The 19,400-nt window shown below is 50.6% G+C and overlaps 1 protein-coding gene across 1 annotated transcript in view; it reads right to left on the bottom strand.

The window, feature by feature from the left end:
- The window catches only part of LOC116956494 (uncharacterized), a 116,891-nt gene that overhangs the window by 50,905 nt on the left and 46,586 nt on the right, over positions 1–19,400 (bottom strand). Inside the window, exons 2-3 of the mRNA XM_076052300.1 lie at positions 15,918–16,057; positions 8,821–8,971 (exon numbers count right to left, since the gene is read on the bottom strand). Coding sequence (XP_075908415.1) covers positions 8,821–8,971; positions 15,918–16,057 — 291 coding nt within the window. The remainder of the gene's footprint in view (positions 1–8,820; positions 8,972–15,917; positions 16,058–19,400) is intronic.

The raw sequence follows: 19,400 nt of genomic DNA, 5'->3' as shown, positions 1-19,400 counted from the left end.
TGGGTGAAGGAGGTGGATGGGGGGGGGGGCACAGGAACCGCCTTGGCCCCGCCGCGTCACCGTCCCCCTTCCTTCTCACGCTCCGAGCGGGGAAGAGGAAGAGAGCCCCCCCCCGCCTCCTCCTCCACCACCAAAGACAAAGATCCCCCGTGTAGCCTTAACAGACTTTTGGGGGTCAAGTGCTGTTAGCGAGCACTGCAGCACCTTTGGAAACCGGCACGGTACACGAGGCGGGGGGGGGGGGTGGCAGGCACAACGCCCGACCGCCTTTGTCTCCCCAGCGGCGATGTTTACACGAGCACCGGGCGAAGTCGTTTGAGGTCTGACTCGACTTAAGGGAAGGCCCGGGATCGGTTCAGATAATCGTCGCCGGTGTTGCACCACCAACACCACCAACACACCAACTCTCTCTGTGCGATGATCCAGCACTCTCTCTCTGATCCTCTGTGTTGTTCCCCGTCATCTTACCGAGCCTCCCTCTCTCCCTGCGCGTGTGTGTGAGAGTCTCGTACTCACGTTGCACTCTCTCTCATCTTGATGGTCGAGTTCGTCCCCCTTCCGTGTCTCTGCGAATTCTCCGTCTTCACGCTGTCTCTCGATTTCTCTTCGCCTCTGTCACAACTCTCTCACCTCTTTACCTTTCTCTCTCTCTTGTCTCACTCTCCGACTCTCCTGTATTAATTCCTCCCCCCCCTCTCTCGCCCGCCTCTAGGTGTGTGCCTCGTCTCTCTCCATCGCTCTCCGTCCCTGCATGTTATGTTTGTTCGTCTTTTGGACGTCTTCCGCACCACCGCACGTCGTCAACCGTGCTAATGGCGAGTGCGGAGGATGGAGAACAAACTCAGCGCACTTCCAACACACGTTCTCCCTCCCCGTCTCTCCACTGCTCTTCCCATCTGCGTGCCTTTTGAGTCGTTCCTCTCTCCATCTCGAGCCTCTGTGCTTTCTTATCCCCATCTCTCTTCCATCTCACGCGTATCTCCCTTTCCGGCTCTATCTCTCTCTCTACTGCGTGTCTCTCCCCTTTCTCCCGGACACCGCCACAGTCGCTCTCCTCCACGTCCCTCCTCGCGACATCTCTGGCCCCTCTCTCCCCCTCCTCCGTGCTGTCGCTCTCTCCTCCGGCCCGTTCGCGCGTCTCTATTCCTCTCCATCTGTCCCTCTCTCTCCCTCTCTCTCCTCTTTCCTCTCTCTCCTCTTTCCTCTCAATCTGCGCGTCTTTTTCGCCTCTTCCGCCGAGTTACCCTGGGACGGTCAACTCAAGTTGACCCGATGGACGGGCGCAGCTGACTTAAATACAGCAATAAATACCTCTATATACGAAGTAGATGCATTCCTGGAACTTAATTCGTATGTTGAAACAACGTACATTGAATCACCTATATCATTAGCACTATGAGGATGCGTTCTCAGCCTTCGTAACTTACCCTTTCATACTATAAAATACTTAATAACTTACCATTCATATTGTAAACAAATGCAATTTATATTGACATTAATATTTTATACCGTGCAGTGTTAAAACAAAAAAAACTGACAACAATTAAAAAAAGTAACAGTGAAGAAACATTATTGTATTCTTATTTGTCTCGTGCTTTTGATCGATGAATGTATTATTTATGTATTAATTTAAGTGTGTCTATTTATGTATTACATTTTAGCTTTCTGTGTAAAATAATGGTATAACAAAACCTAATTTCGTTACACCCAAACTTCGTTAATCGAACACAGGCATATCAAGGTTTTTTTTTTCTTTCTGTAAAGTTCCATTTCGTGATGTCATGAGATGGGCACATTTCTTACCAGCATGACTCCCGAGCAAGACCCGAAAATTCCTGCGGGCGAACAGCCTGCCGGTAACCGCATCGCCGAGACAATGAATTGTTCAATTCATGGTTAGCTTGAACGTTCCCACTGCCCACTACGTCTTGGGCGGTGTAATTCCTGCTCGGCCGGAATCCCAGCGCGTGGCGAATCCGGTCCCGAGCCCACGAAGCATGCGGACAGGCCCAGGGAAATCAGCCACCAGCCCAAAGTGGCAGCCAAATCCGAGTTAACCTACAAACCTGGAGATTCACATCCCTCTCTCTCTGTTTCCAGCCGCGATTTAACTTGCTATCTAAATCGTCCCTTGATGGACGTACAGCGCCTGACTCACCATCCAAACCCTCCTGACCTCTCCGCTCTCCCCTCCATCAACCTCCCCTCCATCAACCTCCCCTCCATCAACCTCCCCTCCATCAACCTCCCCTCCATCAACCTCCCCTCCATCAACCTTCCCTCCATCAACCTCCCCTCCATCAACCTCCCCTCCATGAACCTCCCCTGCCACCTGCTCGCGTCCTCTGGCACCTCCTGCCGCCGCTACCTCACTCTCTCGTGCCGCCGGCCACGGAGCACAGTTCAAGTCCTGGCCGAGTTGCGGTAAGCGGGCCACGGTTTCACTTGGGGACAGAAGAAGGTGATGGAGGGGTGGGGGGGTGGTGGTGGGGGGGGCAGTTGCTTTGACCCGGTGGGGGGGGGGGGCTCGGAGTTGGTGCCACCGAGAGGCCGCCAGCGGCAACGATCCTGGAATATAAATTCTCCGTCGCCTGTCCCTCGAACGAGGCCAATAAAACCGAAACGACTTCCACGTAACTCCGCGCGTCGCCCTTGTTAAATACAAAAGACAATCGATCACGCGTCGCTTTGACTGGCCCGCGGTTTCATCCCCTGGTTGGAGAAGAAACGTTACTAAATCTCGTGCGTTAAGCGCCGCGGTGGCTAGGAGATGTTAACTACCTCGCCTGGTATGCAAGAGGTCGTGGGTTCGATCCCAACCCTGACGCCTGCTGTGTATTTGGAGTGTGCGTGTCCCTCCCTCTCTCCCCGTGGTCGCGTCGATATTTTTTCTCTGGGTCTTCTGGTTTTCCCCCCTCCACATTCAGAATAAACATCACGCACTCGGAGTTATTCGGCTGCTGCTATAAATGGCCGCGTAATCGTTTGTGGCTACGCAACTCAGTCGGGCCTTACCTGGTAAAATTAAATAGTTGAGTTTAAAAGGCCCCCCCCCCCCTCCCTAACCCTCCCGTGGGGCTGGGGAGAACTGTGACACCGCATTAATGTCACACAGCTCGCGGGGGGGGGGGGGGGGGGGTGAGGCGCTCATTCAGAATGGGCCCCTTCATCAAAAAACACGTGGCACTGATTTGAAATCGTAATCAATTTTATCCGCGCTCGGCAGTTGCGCGCAGTTTGTGACCCTCGCGCCGCGAGCAGCAGAAATTAATCCCCACCCCCCCCCCCCCGCGACTAAACGCATCTGTCCAAAAATCCCCGCGTCGATGGGTCGGTGTTGCAAGCCTCCATCCCATTGGAATTTATCCTCCACCTCCCACTCTACACATACACTCTTCTCGCCCGCTCGCCCGCTCTCACGTATGAACACAAATAATAATTTTGCAGGGTTCGTACTAAGGTTGATATACTTCTAGAAAAATATATACACACTAATCTTCCCATCTCACAAGCAAGTTCAGGGTCTCAAAACTTCTGCAGGTAAACAATTTTTTTTGAAAATCTACAACGCTCAGCGATTTTCCATTTGGCTTATTATTGTTGTTGGTGGTGGTGATTGTTGTTGTTGCTATTCCTGTTGCTAAACGCTGCAGCTCGTGAGTGTCGGATTAAAAAAAAGAAACCCCCCCCCCCCCCCCCAAAATTTTCCACGAGTTGATGGAAATCGTTTCTCTCCCCACCCCCGCGACGTAAAAGAGCAAAAGCCCTCAAATTTGCCGTGCGTCATTCCGCATGTCAACGCAACATATCGCAACCAACGAGCCTCAAAGCGTTTTGGGATGCGGTGGGACCCTGGCCGTGTTGTTGTGACGCCAAAACTCCGCAGGAGCGAGCGAGCGAGCGGCCGTAACATTTTTCAAGTGGAAGTTTGTGGACATTTCCCCCACCCCACCACCACCACCACGCACGCCTCCTCCTCCCCAAAGCGAAAAAAAAATTGCCTAATTCTTTGACGGCCGGAGCCAACGAACAAGATGTCCCACCGCCACCCTCCGCCCCCTGCGTCCAGCGAAAATCTGATGGGAGTTGAGAGGGTGGGGTGGGGTGGGAGGTACGCCACGTTCGAAACCCAATCTCCGCCGTTTCCACTTGTTGCCTCCGGAAAAAAATGTTACCAAAAAAAAAAGTGCCGCGCGCACGAAACAAAAAGGGGTCCCGGTGTAAATTTACTGGAAAAAGTTAATTTTAGAAAGAAGAGGGGGTGGGGGTGTGGGGGGTCGGGTGGGAGAAAAATCCGTTTAGCCATGGGGCCCGCCTTGCCCCATGGCTAATTGTAAACAGTCGGGTCGACTGTGTCCTTCGGGGTTCGTTCGGAGTCAACAAGCCCCGTGGCGCGGATCGCTGGCACGGCGGCGCGCCGAGGAGGAAGGGCGTCACAAAGACGGCGTTTGTCTCTCCGTGCGTGCCACTGCCGCATGAAACTTTGCCCTGGGGGGGGGGGGGTGGCGCTGGGTGGTGGTGGTGGTGGCGGTGACGATAGCGGCGCTGGTGACGCTCGTGCTGGTTGGCGGTGGTGGCGGTGGTGGTGGTGACGTTGGCGGTGACGGTGGTTGTTGCTGGTGGCAGAAGTAGTGTGGCCAGCAGTCATGGTAGTGGCAGCGGTGGCGGTGGTGGTGATGGTGGCGGCAGCGGTTAGCGCGCTGCACTACGAACGCGGCGACCCGGGTTCGATTCCTGCTCACGAACAATAATGGTGGCTAATATCCGAACCGGTCCTTGGCCTCCCCTAGGTCGACTCAGCCTCAAACGAGTACGTGGCGCGAAGTGTAAACATCGCCACTGGGGAGACAAAGGCGGTCGGGCGTGGTGCTGGCCACCCACCTCCTGGTGTGCTGTGCCGGCCTTCATAGGTGCTCGCTAACAGCACTTGCCCCAAACAGTCTGTTACAGGCTACACGGGAGGGGGTCTTTGTAGTGGTGGTGGCGGCGGTGGTGGTGATGGTGCCAATGGTAGTGGTGGTGATGATGGTGATGATGATGATGGTGGAGATGGTGGTGATGATGATGGTGGTGGTGATGGTGGTGGTGGCGGTGGTGGTGATGGTGACGATGGCAGTGGTGGTGATGATGGTGATTATGATGATGGTGGTGATGCTAATGATGGTGATGATGGTGGTGGTCGTGGTGGTGGTGGTGGTAATGATGGTGGTGGTAAAGAGTAGTGTTGACAGTAATAGCAAATGACGGTGGCGTTTGCGGTGGTGGTGGTGGTGGTGGCGGCGGCGGTGATGGAGGCAATGGCAGTTGGGATGATGATGATGATGGTGATGATGGTGGTGGTGGTAGTAGCAGCAGCGTTGGCGACAGTATACAGCACGATCTGCTGAACTCCCGACTATCGAGACAAATTGCGACAGAGGCGCGCGGGTGGGGAAGGAGAGGGGGGGGGAGGTTTCAAACGCGGGTCACGTAGGGGACGCCAGACAGCCCCCAGAAAAATGAAAAAAACAAAAACCCCGCGGTGAAAGATAGCATCGCTTGCACATATCAGCATCGTCAACGTTATAATCATTATTATTACTCTAATTAAAAAAAATCGCCACTTTCAAATTCACGTTTTTTGGCGGGGATTTTGTCAGATGTATCGCCGCACGGTCCCTCCTCGCTCGTCCCGTGACGAGCGAAGGGGGACCGTGCGAGGAGGGACCGTGCGAGGACGGACTGTGCTCATGCCCGGAGGGGTGTGATGGCTCGCGAGATAGAGAGTGAAGACCATTTCGTCCTCTCCCTCTCCACCCCGGCGATGAATCCGAGACACCGACAAAGCGGCGCGTTCACCAACGAGCGGAGCCGCGGTTTCGCATTCCAGGCCGTGCGATGTCACCGGGGCAATTGGCGCTCTCGGGGGCGGAGAGGGCAGCGGCGGGGATGGCAGCGGCAAAGAGGGAGGAGAGGGCAGTGGCGGAGAGGGCAACGTGTGGGAGGGCAGCGGCAAAGAGGGAGGAGAGGGCAGTGGCGGAGAGGGCAGCGGCGGGGATGGCAGCGGCGAAGAGGGAGGAGAGGGCAGCGGGCAGACAGGACAGCGGAGGAGAGGGCAGCGGAGGAGAGGACAGGGGTGGAGAGGGCAGCGGGCAGAGAGAGAGAGAGGAGTGGACAGAAGAGGAAAGGGCAGCGGAGGAGAGGACAGGGGCGGAACGGGCAACGGCGGGGATGGTAGGAGCGGAGAGGGCAGCGGCAAAGAGGGAGGAGAGGGCAGCGGAGGAGAGGACAGGGGCGGAGAGGGCAACGTGTGGGAGGGCAGCGGCAAAGAGGGAGGAGAGGGCAGCGGAGGAGAGGACAGGGGCGGAGAGGGCAACGTGTGGGAGGGCAGCGGCAAAGAGGGAGGAGAGGGCAGCGGAGGAGAGGACAGGGGCGGAGAGGGCAACGTGTGGGAGGGCAACGGCAAAGAGGGAGGAGAGGGCAGCGGAGGAGAGGACAGGGGCGGAGAGGGCAGCGCACGCGCCACTCCGCCAGTCCATGCGGCCGCCGCGTGCGACCTGGCGCCGCCCCAACGACGAATTCCCCAAATTCCCGCACGCTCCTATAACGCGCTCGAATTTCTATATTTTATTTTTAAATATATAATTATACATGACCCACGAAGCTCTCTTTCACGGGTAAATATATAAATTGTCAAGATGAAAAACACCAAGTATAGCTTTTGGGACCGCGTCCCAAAAGTGGCTTTTTCTTTCTCGAGTGGCTTTCTGGCTTTGGCGGGGCCTTTTCCCAGGGTCCCCGGCGTGGGGTTTGGCGTGGGGTTTGCCACCGGGGGGTGCCGCGATGTGGCGTGACCATTGTCCACTTAAACGTCGCCCATTCTTCTATCCGCGCGTTTCTTCCCTTTTTAGGCCGCCGAGTGATTGTTTGTTGTAGTTTGTAGTCGTGCACCGCTGCTACCGCGGTTGCAGCATCGACAATAAAAGTAACCCGAAAAATTATACATTCATACATTATTTAGTGATGCTGATGCTGCTGCTGCTTTGGCAGCGTTGCACGAGGCAGAGTTAACAAGGAAAACAGCCACGAAGTGACAATTTAAATAAATAATTGCTTCGTCCCGGAAGCATTTTTACATTTTCAAATCGTAGCGGGTCCCCAAATGGTAGCACGGTGTGCAGTCTCCAAACTCTCATGATCAATGGGACCTTTTTGTGTTTTTTTCCAGTGTCAAAGTATAAAGAATCAAGGATCGGTTTTACCCTTTCTGGCAATGTTGAAACACCAAATTGGTACCCTTTGCAAGGAATCGAGTCTGCATTCACCACACGTACTTGTGGAAAAAAACATGCAAAAAAAACGTGATTTGCGTGAGGGCCGAGGAACTCTTGAACCCAGGGTCATAAAAAAGAGCACATATCTGATTCTTCTGATAAGTTTTTTTGCATCAAACGAAAGGTGAAGACCCTCACGAATCTAAACAAGGAACTATTTGAATTTCACCAGGTAAGGCCCCCACTGAGCTAAGTAGCTCTTTTTCAGAAGCGACCTGGCTACCAGAAACGATAGCCCAAACGAAGTGGTTTATCACGTGGAAATGTACAGCGGCCAAAGACTCTAAACGCGTGATGTTGATCCTCAATGTGGAGGGAAAACCCCGACGACCCGGAGAATAATCCACGCGACCACGGGGAGAGAGACACGCCAACTCCAACTATACAGCAGGCGTCAAGGTCGGGATCGAACCCACGTCCTCCTGCATACCAAGCGAGGTAGTTAGCATCTCGCCACCACGGCGACCCAATCGCAGTGTGAATCAGATCACGAAATCTCGTGAGAATAAGCTCCACTACGCGTTTTTAATGGGAACAAGCAGGGCTTCATTTTGTATCTGGATCTGTCCGGGTGCTGAGCTCCAGAAAATATTCCAACCCCCCTCCCCTTTCCATCCACCCCCCAACTTCATCACTGTTGAGAGGTGGACACCCTGGTCGCGTCTCTCTGTGTCGCGTCTGGTCGTGTTGTGTCTCTTAGCGTCTCGCCGTGCCTCATCATGTCTGACCGTGTCGCATCTCATCGTATCGAGTCTCGTCGTATCTTGACGTGTTTCGTGTCGCGTCTGACCGTGTCCCATCTAACCGTGTCACATCTCGTGTCGCGTCTGACCGTGTCGCGTCTGACCGTGTCGCATTTCGTGTCGCGTCTGACCGTGTCGCATCTGACCGTGTCGCGTCTGACCGTGTCGCGTCTGACCGTGTTGCGTCTGACCGTGTCCCATCTAACCGTGTCACATTTCGTGTCACATTTCGTGTCCCATCTAACCGTGTCACATCTCGTGTCACATCTCGTGTCGCGTCTGACCGTGTCCCATCTAACCGTGTCCCATCTAACCGTGTCACATCTCGTGTCACATCTCGTGTCGCGTCTGACCGTGTCCCATCTAACCGTGTCACATTTCGCGTCGCGTCTGACCGTGTCCCATCTAACCGTGTCCCATCTAACCGTGTCACATCTCGTGTCGCGTCTGACCGTGTCGCGTCTCGCGTCGCATTTCGTGTCGCGTCTGACCGTGTCCCATCTAACCGTGTCGCATTTCGTGTCGCGTCTGACCGTGTCGCATCTGACCGTGTCGCGTCTGACCGTGTTGCGTCTGACCGTGTCCCATCTAACCGTGTCACATTTCGTGTCACATTTCGTGTCCCATCTAACCGTGTCACATCTCGTGTCACATCTCGTGTCGCGTCTGACCGTGTCCCATCTAACCGTGTCCCATCTAACCGTGTCACATCTCGTGTCACATCTCGCGTCGCGTCTGACCGTGACGCGTCTCGCGTCGCGTACCGCCCGCGGGCTGCTGCTGCCCTCCGTGCGAGAGGTTGGCCAGGGGCAGCACGTAGACGTCGTGTGTGGACGGGGACGAGGGCAGCAGCTCCGAGACGGGGGGGCTCAAGCCCACGGCCTCCTCGTCCTCCACGTCCGTGTTCTCAAACTCCTGCGCAAAGTAGACAACACACGGACACGGACGAAGGCAAAGATCGCCCACCCACACTGCGAGGCACTTAGTAGACCGGTGGTGGCAAGTGCTATCGATGGGACTCTTCGTTTTGGCGGTATTAAAATTATAACAACAAAAATATTTACTAATATAATGAGCCAAGAATGTCTGTGTGTAACGCGCGTGACGTCACTCCACGTCGACCAGCCCCCCCCTCATTAATAATCATGAACGGGTGACGTCACTCCGCATGAAGAAGGTGGAGCGGAAACGAGAATTTGTTAACGCAAAAAAACAATCTTGACCTTTCTTCATGGAGAGTAAAGCTAATAAATAAATCAACGCAGCAACTAATATAACGATCCAAAGAAGGCTGCATGTGTGTTTCCCGCGCATGACGTCACTCCACACGCGCCCCCCCCCCTCATTATTATTCACGTGTGCCTGGATTTGTTGACGAACGCAGAAAGTCGGGCGGCTATGACATTTATTAACGCAAATTCGCTTTCGATTTCACGTCTCTTTATAGAAAGTGAAGGCGATAAATGACCCTACGTTGAGCATTCGGTGCCTTCATTTATTTCTTCGCCACGTGCGACGAAAGGTAAGTCTGCATTTCGCTTCCCAACTATGCTACGCGAAACATTTCTCTGCTACTTTGCAGACATGTTCGACCCCAGCGAGCGAAAGCGGGGGATAAGCAAGTATCAGAGAAGTGGATTGCAACTGATTGAACGTCCGTTAAAGACCAGCGCTGCTGTGACATTACGTCATGTGTTTGATGACGTAGTTGCGTGCAGCAACCACTGCCATGAATGCAGTGCTGCGGTCAAATGCTGCGAGGTGTTTTATGACGTACTTTTGTGCAACATTCACTGCCACTAATACAGTGCTACAGTGAAATGCTGTGAGGTGTTTTATGACGTACTTTTGTGCAACATTCACTGCCACTAATACAGTGCTACAGTGAAATGCTGTGAGGTGTTTTATGACGTACTTTTGTGCAACATTCACTGCCACTAATACAGTGCTACAGTGAAATGCAGTGGAGTGTTTGATGACGTACTTTTTTTCAATATTCCCTGCCATTACACTCAGACAAGATACAATTATACTCTGATCAATTTATTGGTAACTCTAATGCTTCTCTTTGCTAAGTTACTTCAGACAGTGTCCGCACTCTCTTCACAATCTTCGCTGTCAAGCGTCCATCGGTGAAGAGAAATTCGTCAGTTAACAGCTTCGGGTGATTTGAAAACAGTGCTAAAGTAAAGTTACGGGGTTTTTTTTTATCAAATTATACAGCCACAGAGATTGTTACTCTTTGGTTCTATTCGGTAAAGTCACGTAGGTAAAAAATAAAACAACAAAAATCACCACCGGCATGTTCACCCGCATGTACACCACCTCTACACCGTTCATCATGCTAAGTCGGCCAATCAAATGCTAATTTTTATGCTAATTCCTTTGTCAAGGCACCTTGTTTCCTCGCACACAGCTTAAAGGTCGCGGTCTGAGCTTAGCTGTCTTCACTCCAGCGCTGTTCTCGAGACAGTCTGGTCCCTTCACCTGATGAATGCCGCTTGCGTTGTGGCCGAAACGTCGTGATTTTTGTTGTTTTATTTTTTTACCTACGTGACTTTACCGAATAGAACCAAAGAGTATGGATCCTTGCAGTCACGAGAGCTTTAAATCTAGAACAGAGGTTGTTGTTCGCATTTTGCAACAGAGGCGAAATCGTCTTCATTTACCTCGCTCCAAGTGATGCCATTCTTCCTTTCGTACTGAAACGACGACAAATTCCGATCATTCCTGCGTATGCGATGACGATCAACAATTGGCAGGGTCAGACTTTTGAAGATGTGGGTATTTATGTCAACGGATCCGTAATTTTCCCACGGCCAGTTGCACGTGGCTCTGTCTGGATCTAAATATCCTCAGCGGATGAAAGTGTTCATCAAGGATAGCCAACCGCAGGGAAACCTTTTGAACAGTGATAAGAGATTCACACAAAATATCGTATCCCGAGAAACCTTCCAAAGTCCTTAATTTATTGTATTAAGTGAAGAAAAAAATATTTACGCGCTACATTTCCTAATAAAATTAACAATCACACGATAAAACGTTAACGTACATATTTAATATTACAGCTTCCGTCCTAGGACGGGTTAACAAGCTAGTAATATAAGAATGGACTTTACCCTCTCAGGCGATAAACAGGAGGTGTTTGGATGATCAAACACCAAATAGACAGCGATTACTACGAGGCATCGAGGCTACGTTAACCACACACACTCGCGGAAAAATAAACACGCAAAGTGCTGTTTGGGTGCAGCGCTTACGATGTCCGGCACGGCGCACGAGGGGATGGGGTGGGTGTCCAGCACCACGCTCGGACGCCTTTGTCTCCCTTGTCAATCTGGATGATGATTTAAAAGCGCATAGCTCTGGTGGCGTCCCAATATCGGAAGGAAGAAGCGTTCCAGACGGCCGCAGAAGCGCATCTGAAAGCGCGCGAATGTGGTGACCACCGTCTCTGTTCGTGCCAAAAGCTGCTGCAGCTGCGTGATGATGCCCAGAGTTGGCGTGATGATGCCCAGAGTTGGTGTGATGATGGCCGGAGTTGTTGTGATGATGCCCAGAGTTGGTGTGATGATGCCCAGAGTTGGTGTGATGATGGCCGGAGTTGGCGTGATGATGCCCAGAGTTGGTGTGATGATGGCCGGAGTTGGTGTGATGATGCCCAGAGTTGGTGTGATGATGGCCGGAGTTGGTGTGATGATGCCCAGAGTTGGCGTGATGATGCCCTGAGTTGGTGTGATGATGCCCAGAGTTGGCGTGATGATGCCCAGAGTTGGCGTGATGATGCCCAGAGTTGGTGTGATGATGGCCGGAGTTGGTGTGATGATGCCCAGAGTTGGCGTGATGATGCCCAGAGTTGGCGTGATGATGGCCGGAGTTGGCGTGATGATGGTTTATGCTCCTTGATGAGCTGGGCAAGATACTGCGGTTCATTGGTGACAAGCTCTTTGTGTGTAATGAGTGCGACCTCATCATGTTGGACGTATTGATGCCATCATGCGCAAGAACGCAAGACTCTTTGGATTCTACCGCGTTTGTTTTGACGTCTTCAAGACGCCTCCAGCCAATTGCCTGGCATTTCCCCCCGCGTTTTGTGTAGATTTTAGTTCGTTTCGGATTACGAGAAGACCCTGGGGCCGGCCCAGGACACGCTGGCGGGATGATGTCGCTCGGCTGGCCTGGGAATGCCTCGGATTTCCCCAGAAAGATCTAGCGTCTGTGTATAGTAGTGTATAGCGTAGTGTATAGAGTAGTGTATAGTGTAGTAATGTAGAGCTAGGCGTCTGTCGCCAGGGTAAGGAAGGTCTGGACTGCCACTACTCAACATGCTGCTGTAGTGTATAGTGTAGTGTATAGTGTAATAGTGTATAGTAATGTAGTGTAGAGGAGTGTATAGTGTAGTAGTGTATAGTAATGTAGTGTAGAGGAGTGTATAGTGTAGTAGTGTATAGTGTAGTAGTGTATAGTAATGTAGTGTAGAGGAGTGTATAGTGTAGTAGTGTATAGTGTAGTAGTGTGTAGTAATGTAGTGTAGAGGAGTGTATAGTGTAGTAGTGTATAGTAATGTAGTGTAGAGGAGTGTATAGTGTAGTAGTGTGTAGTAATGTAGTGTAGAGGAGTGTATAGTGTAGTAGTGTATAGTAATGTAGAGGAGTGTATAGTGTAGTAGTGTATAGTAATGTAGTGTAGAGGAGTGTATAGTGTAGTAGTGTATAGTAATGTAGTGTATAGTGTATATTAATGTAGTGTAGTAGTGTGTAGTGTATAGTGTAGTAGTGTATAGTAATGTAGTGTATAGTGTATAGTAATGTAGTGCTGTCGTCAGGGAGAGGGAGGTGTGGACCGCCACTACTCAACACGCTGTCGCCGCGACCCTCACCAGGACAAGCGGACTGAGAAACAAAGGAACGAATGCGATCGGAGTCCACGTGTTGTTTGTTTACTAAGTTCTTGAGCCAGCTGGTCAGGATTGGGCAAAAAACAAACTTGGCTCCAACTTTTCACGCTGGGCAACTGGAGAGAATCGCAGACTTAGGTGTTTCTAACCTCACGTCAAAACTCACACGAACGTAATTAAGAATCACAGATAAAGAGACAAACGACATTACAAACGGTGCTATTAAAAAGAGGAGTTTAAATGATTATTTTTCAATATTATTGTAACACTTCGTTGAGCTAAAAAAACTAATTCTAAGTCGTCTCAACTTTGCCCGATTGAGTCACTCTCCATCCTTTCAGAATTGAAATTATACTGCTTGCGCGTTTAATTTCCTCTCTCGCCGTGCAATTCACCTTCTTACGTAGCCTCATTCAGATTAATATTCGATCATTATTCGAGTCAGACTGCCTTTGTTACATTTACAAATGTACTGCGTATATATTTAAACTCGTGTGCTTAAATGTATCTCACGTAACCCAGATGTCCCTTGCACACGAGAGGCAATTGCTGTTTGACGCGTCTCAATGGGTTTATGTCATTAATGTGCTGCGATGAATGTCCACACAATAAGCTGCCACTTTGTTGAGCTATCATTTGTGGCCAAATCGCTTCTGAAAAAAATAAGCTAATAGCTCAGTGGGTCTTACTTGGTAAAAACCAAAAAAATGTTTAGTTTTATTTGTATATATTTTTTTAAGTGATTTATTTACATATTCTTTGGGTCTTTCGGTAAAGTCACAGAGATAGGTTCAAAGAAAAGAACAAAAAACAAAAACGACGACGTTTCGATCGCAACACAAGTGGTCGTCTTCAGGAAAAGAGGGGGTGAGGTTTGAAATGGGCGTAGCCCAAATGTCAGCAGCCAATGATAATGCAAGTGGTGGGCAGCCAACCCGACGGTTTTTGGTTTTCCACCAATCAAAGGGCTGCCAGGTGAAAATGAGCACGTGAAAGAGAGATGAGCAAGTTAATGGGAGATCGCAGAGCCGCAACCAAGGGGTCGGCGCGCAAAGTGGCTGTGTTGGTGTGAACCCTGTGAAAGCGCAAGTCTGAAATGGGCGTAAAGCACAACTAACATCGGAAGGTGGTAGGATGGGAACATCATAGCTAGTTATGACTTAAACTGGTTGATAACGTCCTTCCAATGATTGCTCAGTTTGTACCCATCTTCTCGGTTGAAATTGTGTCTGTGTCTACATATATGGATGGCTTCATGAACGAATCTTTGTTGATAGCCAGTGGGCTTGCAAAGTACCTTCGTCTTAGATAAATCAATTTCGTGTGAGCCCACCACATGAAGACAATGATCAGCCATGGCCAAGGTATTGGTCCTACCGTGTTTCAGATCCGCCTTATGATCACAAACATGGTCCGAGACACGTCGCTTAATTTCCCCAATGTAACTACTGCCGCAGGCACAGCTTAGTTTGTAGACACCGGGGTATTGTATGTCAGGGATCACATCCTTCACAGATGGGATCAGATCACGAATTTTATGTACTGTGTTAAATCGAACCTGGATCTTCTGTTTGCTCATGATTTTGGAAATATTTTTAGTGACCCCTGCTGTGTATGGCAAGGTGATGGTTTTGATTGGGTCCTCAGATGGTTCTTTCCCAAGGGTTGGGGTGACAGCTTTACGGATTGTGTAGTCTGAATATCCATTCATCTTGAGAGCTTGGTGTACGTGTTCCAGTTCACTGGCTATGTGATGACAGTCGGAAACACATAGAGCTCTATAATACATCGAGTTTTGATGAGGGAATTATTCTGAGATGGATGGTGGTGGGAGGCAGGTTTTAGATAGGCATCCGTATGAGTGGCTTTCCTGTAGACAGAGTGTCCCATTAAGCCATGTGGTCTTTTTTCGATTATAACATCCAAGAATGGTAGCTTGCTCTCCTTTTCTACCTCCATGGTGAATTTGATGGCTGGGTGTATGGAATTGATGTGGTTGAGGAATTGGTTCAGAGCTGGTCGGCCATGTGGCCAGATGACGAACGTGTGTCATCTACGATACCTCTGCACTCTGATCGTGTTTTTATATTTTTTGTTGTAACGTTCTAACTCGCCCCTACAGGACACCTGTGAAAAATAGCTTTACAGCTCATCTGATTTCTCCAACATGAATTAATATTCTCATTCGAAATAAAGGACGCCGACTAAGTGGCGGTGACGTGGCCACAGCTCTGCACCAGGCGAGGTGTACTTTGAGGAATGCGTGAACTGTCAGTCTCCTCTCTCAGGCTACGAGGCAGTCCCACGTGTTATGGGTTGACCCCATGTACTTCCCACTGTGCCCTTGGCACAATTGGCACAAAGACAAAGACCCCCCCCCCCGTATAGCCTTAACACACTTTTGGAGCAAGTGCTGTTAGCGAACACCTATGAGTGCCGGCACAGCACACGAGGGGATGGGTGGCCAGCACCACGCTGACCGCCTTTGTCTCCACAGTGCCGATGTTTACACACCGCACCAGGTACTCATTTGAGGCTGCGTCGACCTAGGGGAGGCCCAGGACCGGTTCAGGTAATCGTCACCGGTGTTGGCCGTGAGCGGGAATCGAACTCGGCTGTCGAAGTTCCTAGCGCAACTCAGGAAAGGTTTAGATCTTCGCCGTGAGCAGGGATTGACCTTGGGTCACCGGTTTCGTAGCGCAGCGTGTAACACCGCCACACCGCCGTGGTGCCTTCATCCAGCAGCGGACTGACCATGGCTGATGACGACATAGACCGTTGACCCCCCCTCTCTCCCATGACTTCGACATTTTACCCCTCATCCCTGTGACCCCGTCGTGACCACGGCGTGACCCCTGCGTGACCCCTGACGTGACCCGGCATGACCCCAACGTGACCCCTGACATGACCCCCGGCGTGACCCCCCCTCCTCCCCCGGCGTGACCCCGACGACGGCGCCCCCACCTTGAAGCGCACTCCCGAGCGGTGGCAGCAGGAGCAGGCGAGCACGAGGACGAGGAACACGACGAGGCCCGAGCAGGAGAGGACGGTGACGAGGAGGGAGGACGAGGAGGGCGGCACCGTCGAGCCCAGCACCGCCACGTCTGCCCGGCGGGGGTCGTCACGTGGAAGGGGGGTGGGGTCACGGGGGTCAAGGGTTAACACGACTTGCAACGTTATTTCATCGCGCGTGCGGTATCGATAGTTCGACGTTGTAGTGTATTTATTATTGATATTTTTGCGCATTTTTTTTCCTATTTTGCACTCCGATCATGTTTGTGTGTGCGGTTTGTTTGCTTGTGTAACTTGCTGACCCGCCCATATTGGACATCTGTGATTAAAAAAGAACAGCTTCATAGCTCATCGGATTCCTCCTGCTGTCGAAGTAAAGATTCTGATTCTGAAGTGGTCAGCGGGTTGAGGGGCAGTTTTCAAAACTTGCTGATGTGGAGGGGGGGAGTCAACAAACTAAACACACAAAAAGCAGTTTTCAAGAAGTTAGTTTGTCAATCTAGAAGTGCATAGCTACAATGGGCTTCCAAATATCGGACGGAAGAGCGTTCTAGACGGCCGCTGACGGCCGCAGAGGCGATGCAGCGACCATCTTTGTTCGATAGCTAAAATGAGGCCATCGTTTGACTATGCAATAGACTCTCTACCCCACTCTAGTCTAGCGACTCTAGACTCTCTACCCCACTCTAGTCTAGTTTCTCAAGACTCTCTACCCCACTCTAGTCTAGCTTCTCTAGACTCTCTACCCCACTCTAGTCTAGCGACTCTAGACTCTCTACCCCACTCTAGTCTAGTTTCTCAAGACTCTCTACCCCACTCTAGTCTAGCTTCTCTAGACTCTCTACCCCACTCTAGTCTAGCTACTCTAGACTCTCTACCCCACTCTAGTCTAGTTTCTCTAGACTCTCTACCCCACTCTAGTCTAGCTTCTCTAGACTCTCTACACCACTCTAGGCTAGTTTCTCTAGACTCTCTACACCACTCTAGGCTAGCTACTCTAGACTCTCTACCCTACTCTAGTCTAGCTACTCTAGACTCACCTACCCCACTCTAGTCTAGTTTCTCTAGACTCTCTACCCCACTCTAGTCTAGCTACTCTAGACTCTCTATCCAACTCTAGTCTAGCTTCTCTAGACTCTCTACCCCACTCTAATCTATGTTCTCTAGACTCTCTACCCCACTCTAGTCTAGCTTCTCTAGAATCTCTACCCCACTCTAGTCTAGCTTCTCTAGACTCTCTACCCCACTCTAGTATAGCTTCTCTAGACTCTCTACCCCACTCTAGTCTAGCGTCTCTAGACTCTCTACGCCAATCTAGTCTAGCTTCTCTAGACTCTCTACCCCACTATAGTCTAGCTTCTCTAGACTCTCTACCCCACTCTAGTCTAGCATCTCTAGACTCTCTACCCCACTCTAGTCTAGCTTCTCTAGACTCTCTACCCCACTCTAGTCTAGCTTCTCTAGAGTCTCTACCCCACTCTAGTTTAGCTTCTCTAGACTCTCTACCCCATTTTAGTCTAGCTACTCTTGACTCTCTACCCCACTCTAGTCTAGCTTCTCTAGACTCTCTACCCCACTCTAGTCTAGCTTCTCTAGACTCTCTACCCCACTCTAGTCTAGCTACTCTTGACTCTCTACCCCACTCTAGTCTAGTTTGTCTAGACTCTCTACACCACTCTAGTCTCGCTACTCTAGAATCTCTACCCCAGTCTAGTCTAGTTTCTCTAGACTCTCTACCCCACTCTAGTCTAGCTTCTCTAGACTCTCTACCCCACTCTAGTCCAGCTACTCTAGATTCTCTACCACACTCTAGTCTAGCTACTCTAGACTCTCTACCCTACTCTAGTCTAGCTACTCTAGACTCTCTACCCCACTCTAGTCTAGCTACTCTAGACTCTCTACCCCACTCTAGTCTAGCTTCTCTAGACTCTCTATCCAACTCTAGTCTAGCTTCTCTAGACTCTCTACCCCACTCTAATCTATGTTCTCTAGACTCTCTACCCCACTCTAGTCTAGCTTCTCTAGAATCTCTACCCCACTCTAGTCTAGCTTCTCTAGACTCTCTACCCCACTCTAGTATAGCTTCTCTAGACTCTCTACCCCACTCTAGTCTAGCGTCTCTAGACTCTCTACGCCAATCTAGTCTAGCTTCTCTAGACTCTCTACCCCACTATAGTCTAGCTTCTCTAGACTCTCTACCCCACTCTAGTCTAGCATCTCTAGACTCTCTACCCCACTCTAGTCTAGCTTCTCTAGACTCTCTACCCCACTCTAGTCTAGCTTCTCTAGAGTCTCTACCCCACTCTAGTCTAGCTTCTCTAGACTCTCTACCCCACTCTAGTCTAGCTTCTCTAGAATCTCTACCCCACTCTAGTCCAGCTTCTCTAGACTCTCTACCCCACTCTAGTCTAGTTTCTCTAGACCCTCTACCCCACTCTAGTCTAGCTTCTCTAGACTCTCTTCCCTACTCTAGTCTAGCTTTGCTAGACTTTCTACCCCACTCTAGTCTAGCTACTCTAGACTCTCTACCCCATTCTAGTCTAGCATCTCTAGATTCTCTACCCCACTCTAGTCTAGTTTCTCTAGACACTCTACCCCACTCTAGTCTAGCTACTCTAAACTCTCTACGCCACTCTAGTCTAGGTACTCTAGACTCTCTACCCCACTCTAGTCTAGCTACTCTAGACTCTCTACTCCACTCTAGTCTAGCTTCTCTAGACTCTCTACCCCACTCTAGTCTAGTTACTCTACACTCTCTACCCCACTCTAGTCTAGCTACTCTAGACTCTCTACCCCACTCTAGTCTGGTTTCTCTAGACTCTCCACCTCACTCTAGTTTAGCTTCTCTAGACTCTCTACCCCACTCTAGTCTAGCTACTCTAGACTCTCTACCCCACTATAGTCTAGCTACTCTAGACTCTCTACCCCACTCTAGTCTAGTTTCTCTAGACCCTCTACCCGACTCTAGTCTACCTACTCTAGACACTCTACCCCACTCTAGTCTAGCTTCTCTAGACTCTCTACCCCACTCTAGTCTAGCTTCTCGAGACTCTCTACCCCACTCTAGTCTAGCGATTCTAGACTCTCTACCCTACTCTAGTCAAGCTACTCTAGACTCTCTTCTCCACTCTAGTCCAGCTTCTCTAGACTCTCTACCCCACTCTAGTCTAGTTTCTCTAGACCCTCTACCCCACTCTAGTCTAGCTTCTCTAGACTCTCTTCCCTACTCTAGTCTAGCTTTGCTAGACTTTCTACCCCACTCTAGTCTAGCTACTCTAGACTCTCTACCCCACTCTGGTCTAGCTTCTCTAGATTCTCTACCCCACTCTAGTCTAGCTTCTCTAGACTCTCTACCCCACTTTAGTCTAGCTACTCTAGACTCTCTACCCCACTCTAGTCTAGCATCTCTAGACTCTCTACCCCACTCTAGTCTAG

This window comes from Petromyzon marinus, chromosome 3 (assembly GCF_048934315.1).
Source record: "Petromyzon marinus isolate PM22_M1 ecotype Great Lakes invasive population chromosome 3, UKy_Petmar_22M1.pri1.0, whole genome shotgun sequence".
Classification (NCBI taxonomy): domain Eukaryota; kingdom Metazoa; phylum Chordata; class Hyperoartia; order Petromyzontiformes; family Petromyzontidae; genus Petromyzon; species Petromyzon marinus.
The sequence above is the reverse complement of the archived record's forward strand: the minus strand, read 5'-3'. Positions and strand labels throughout refer to the sequence as shown.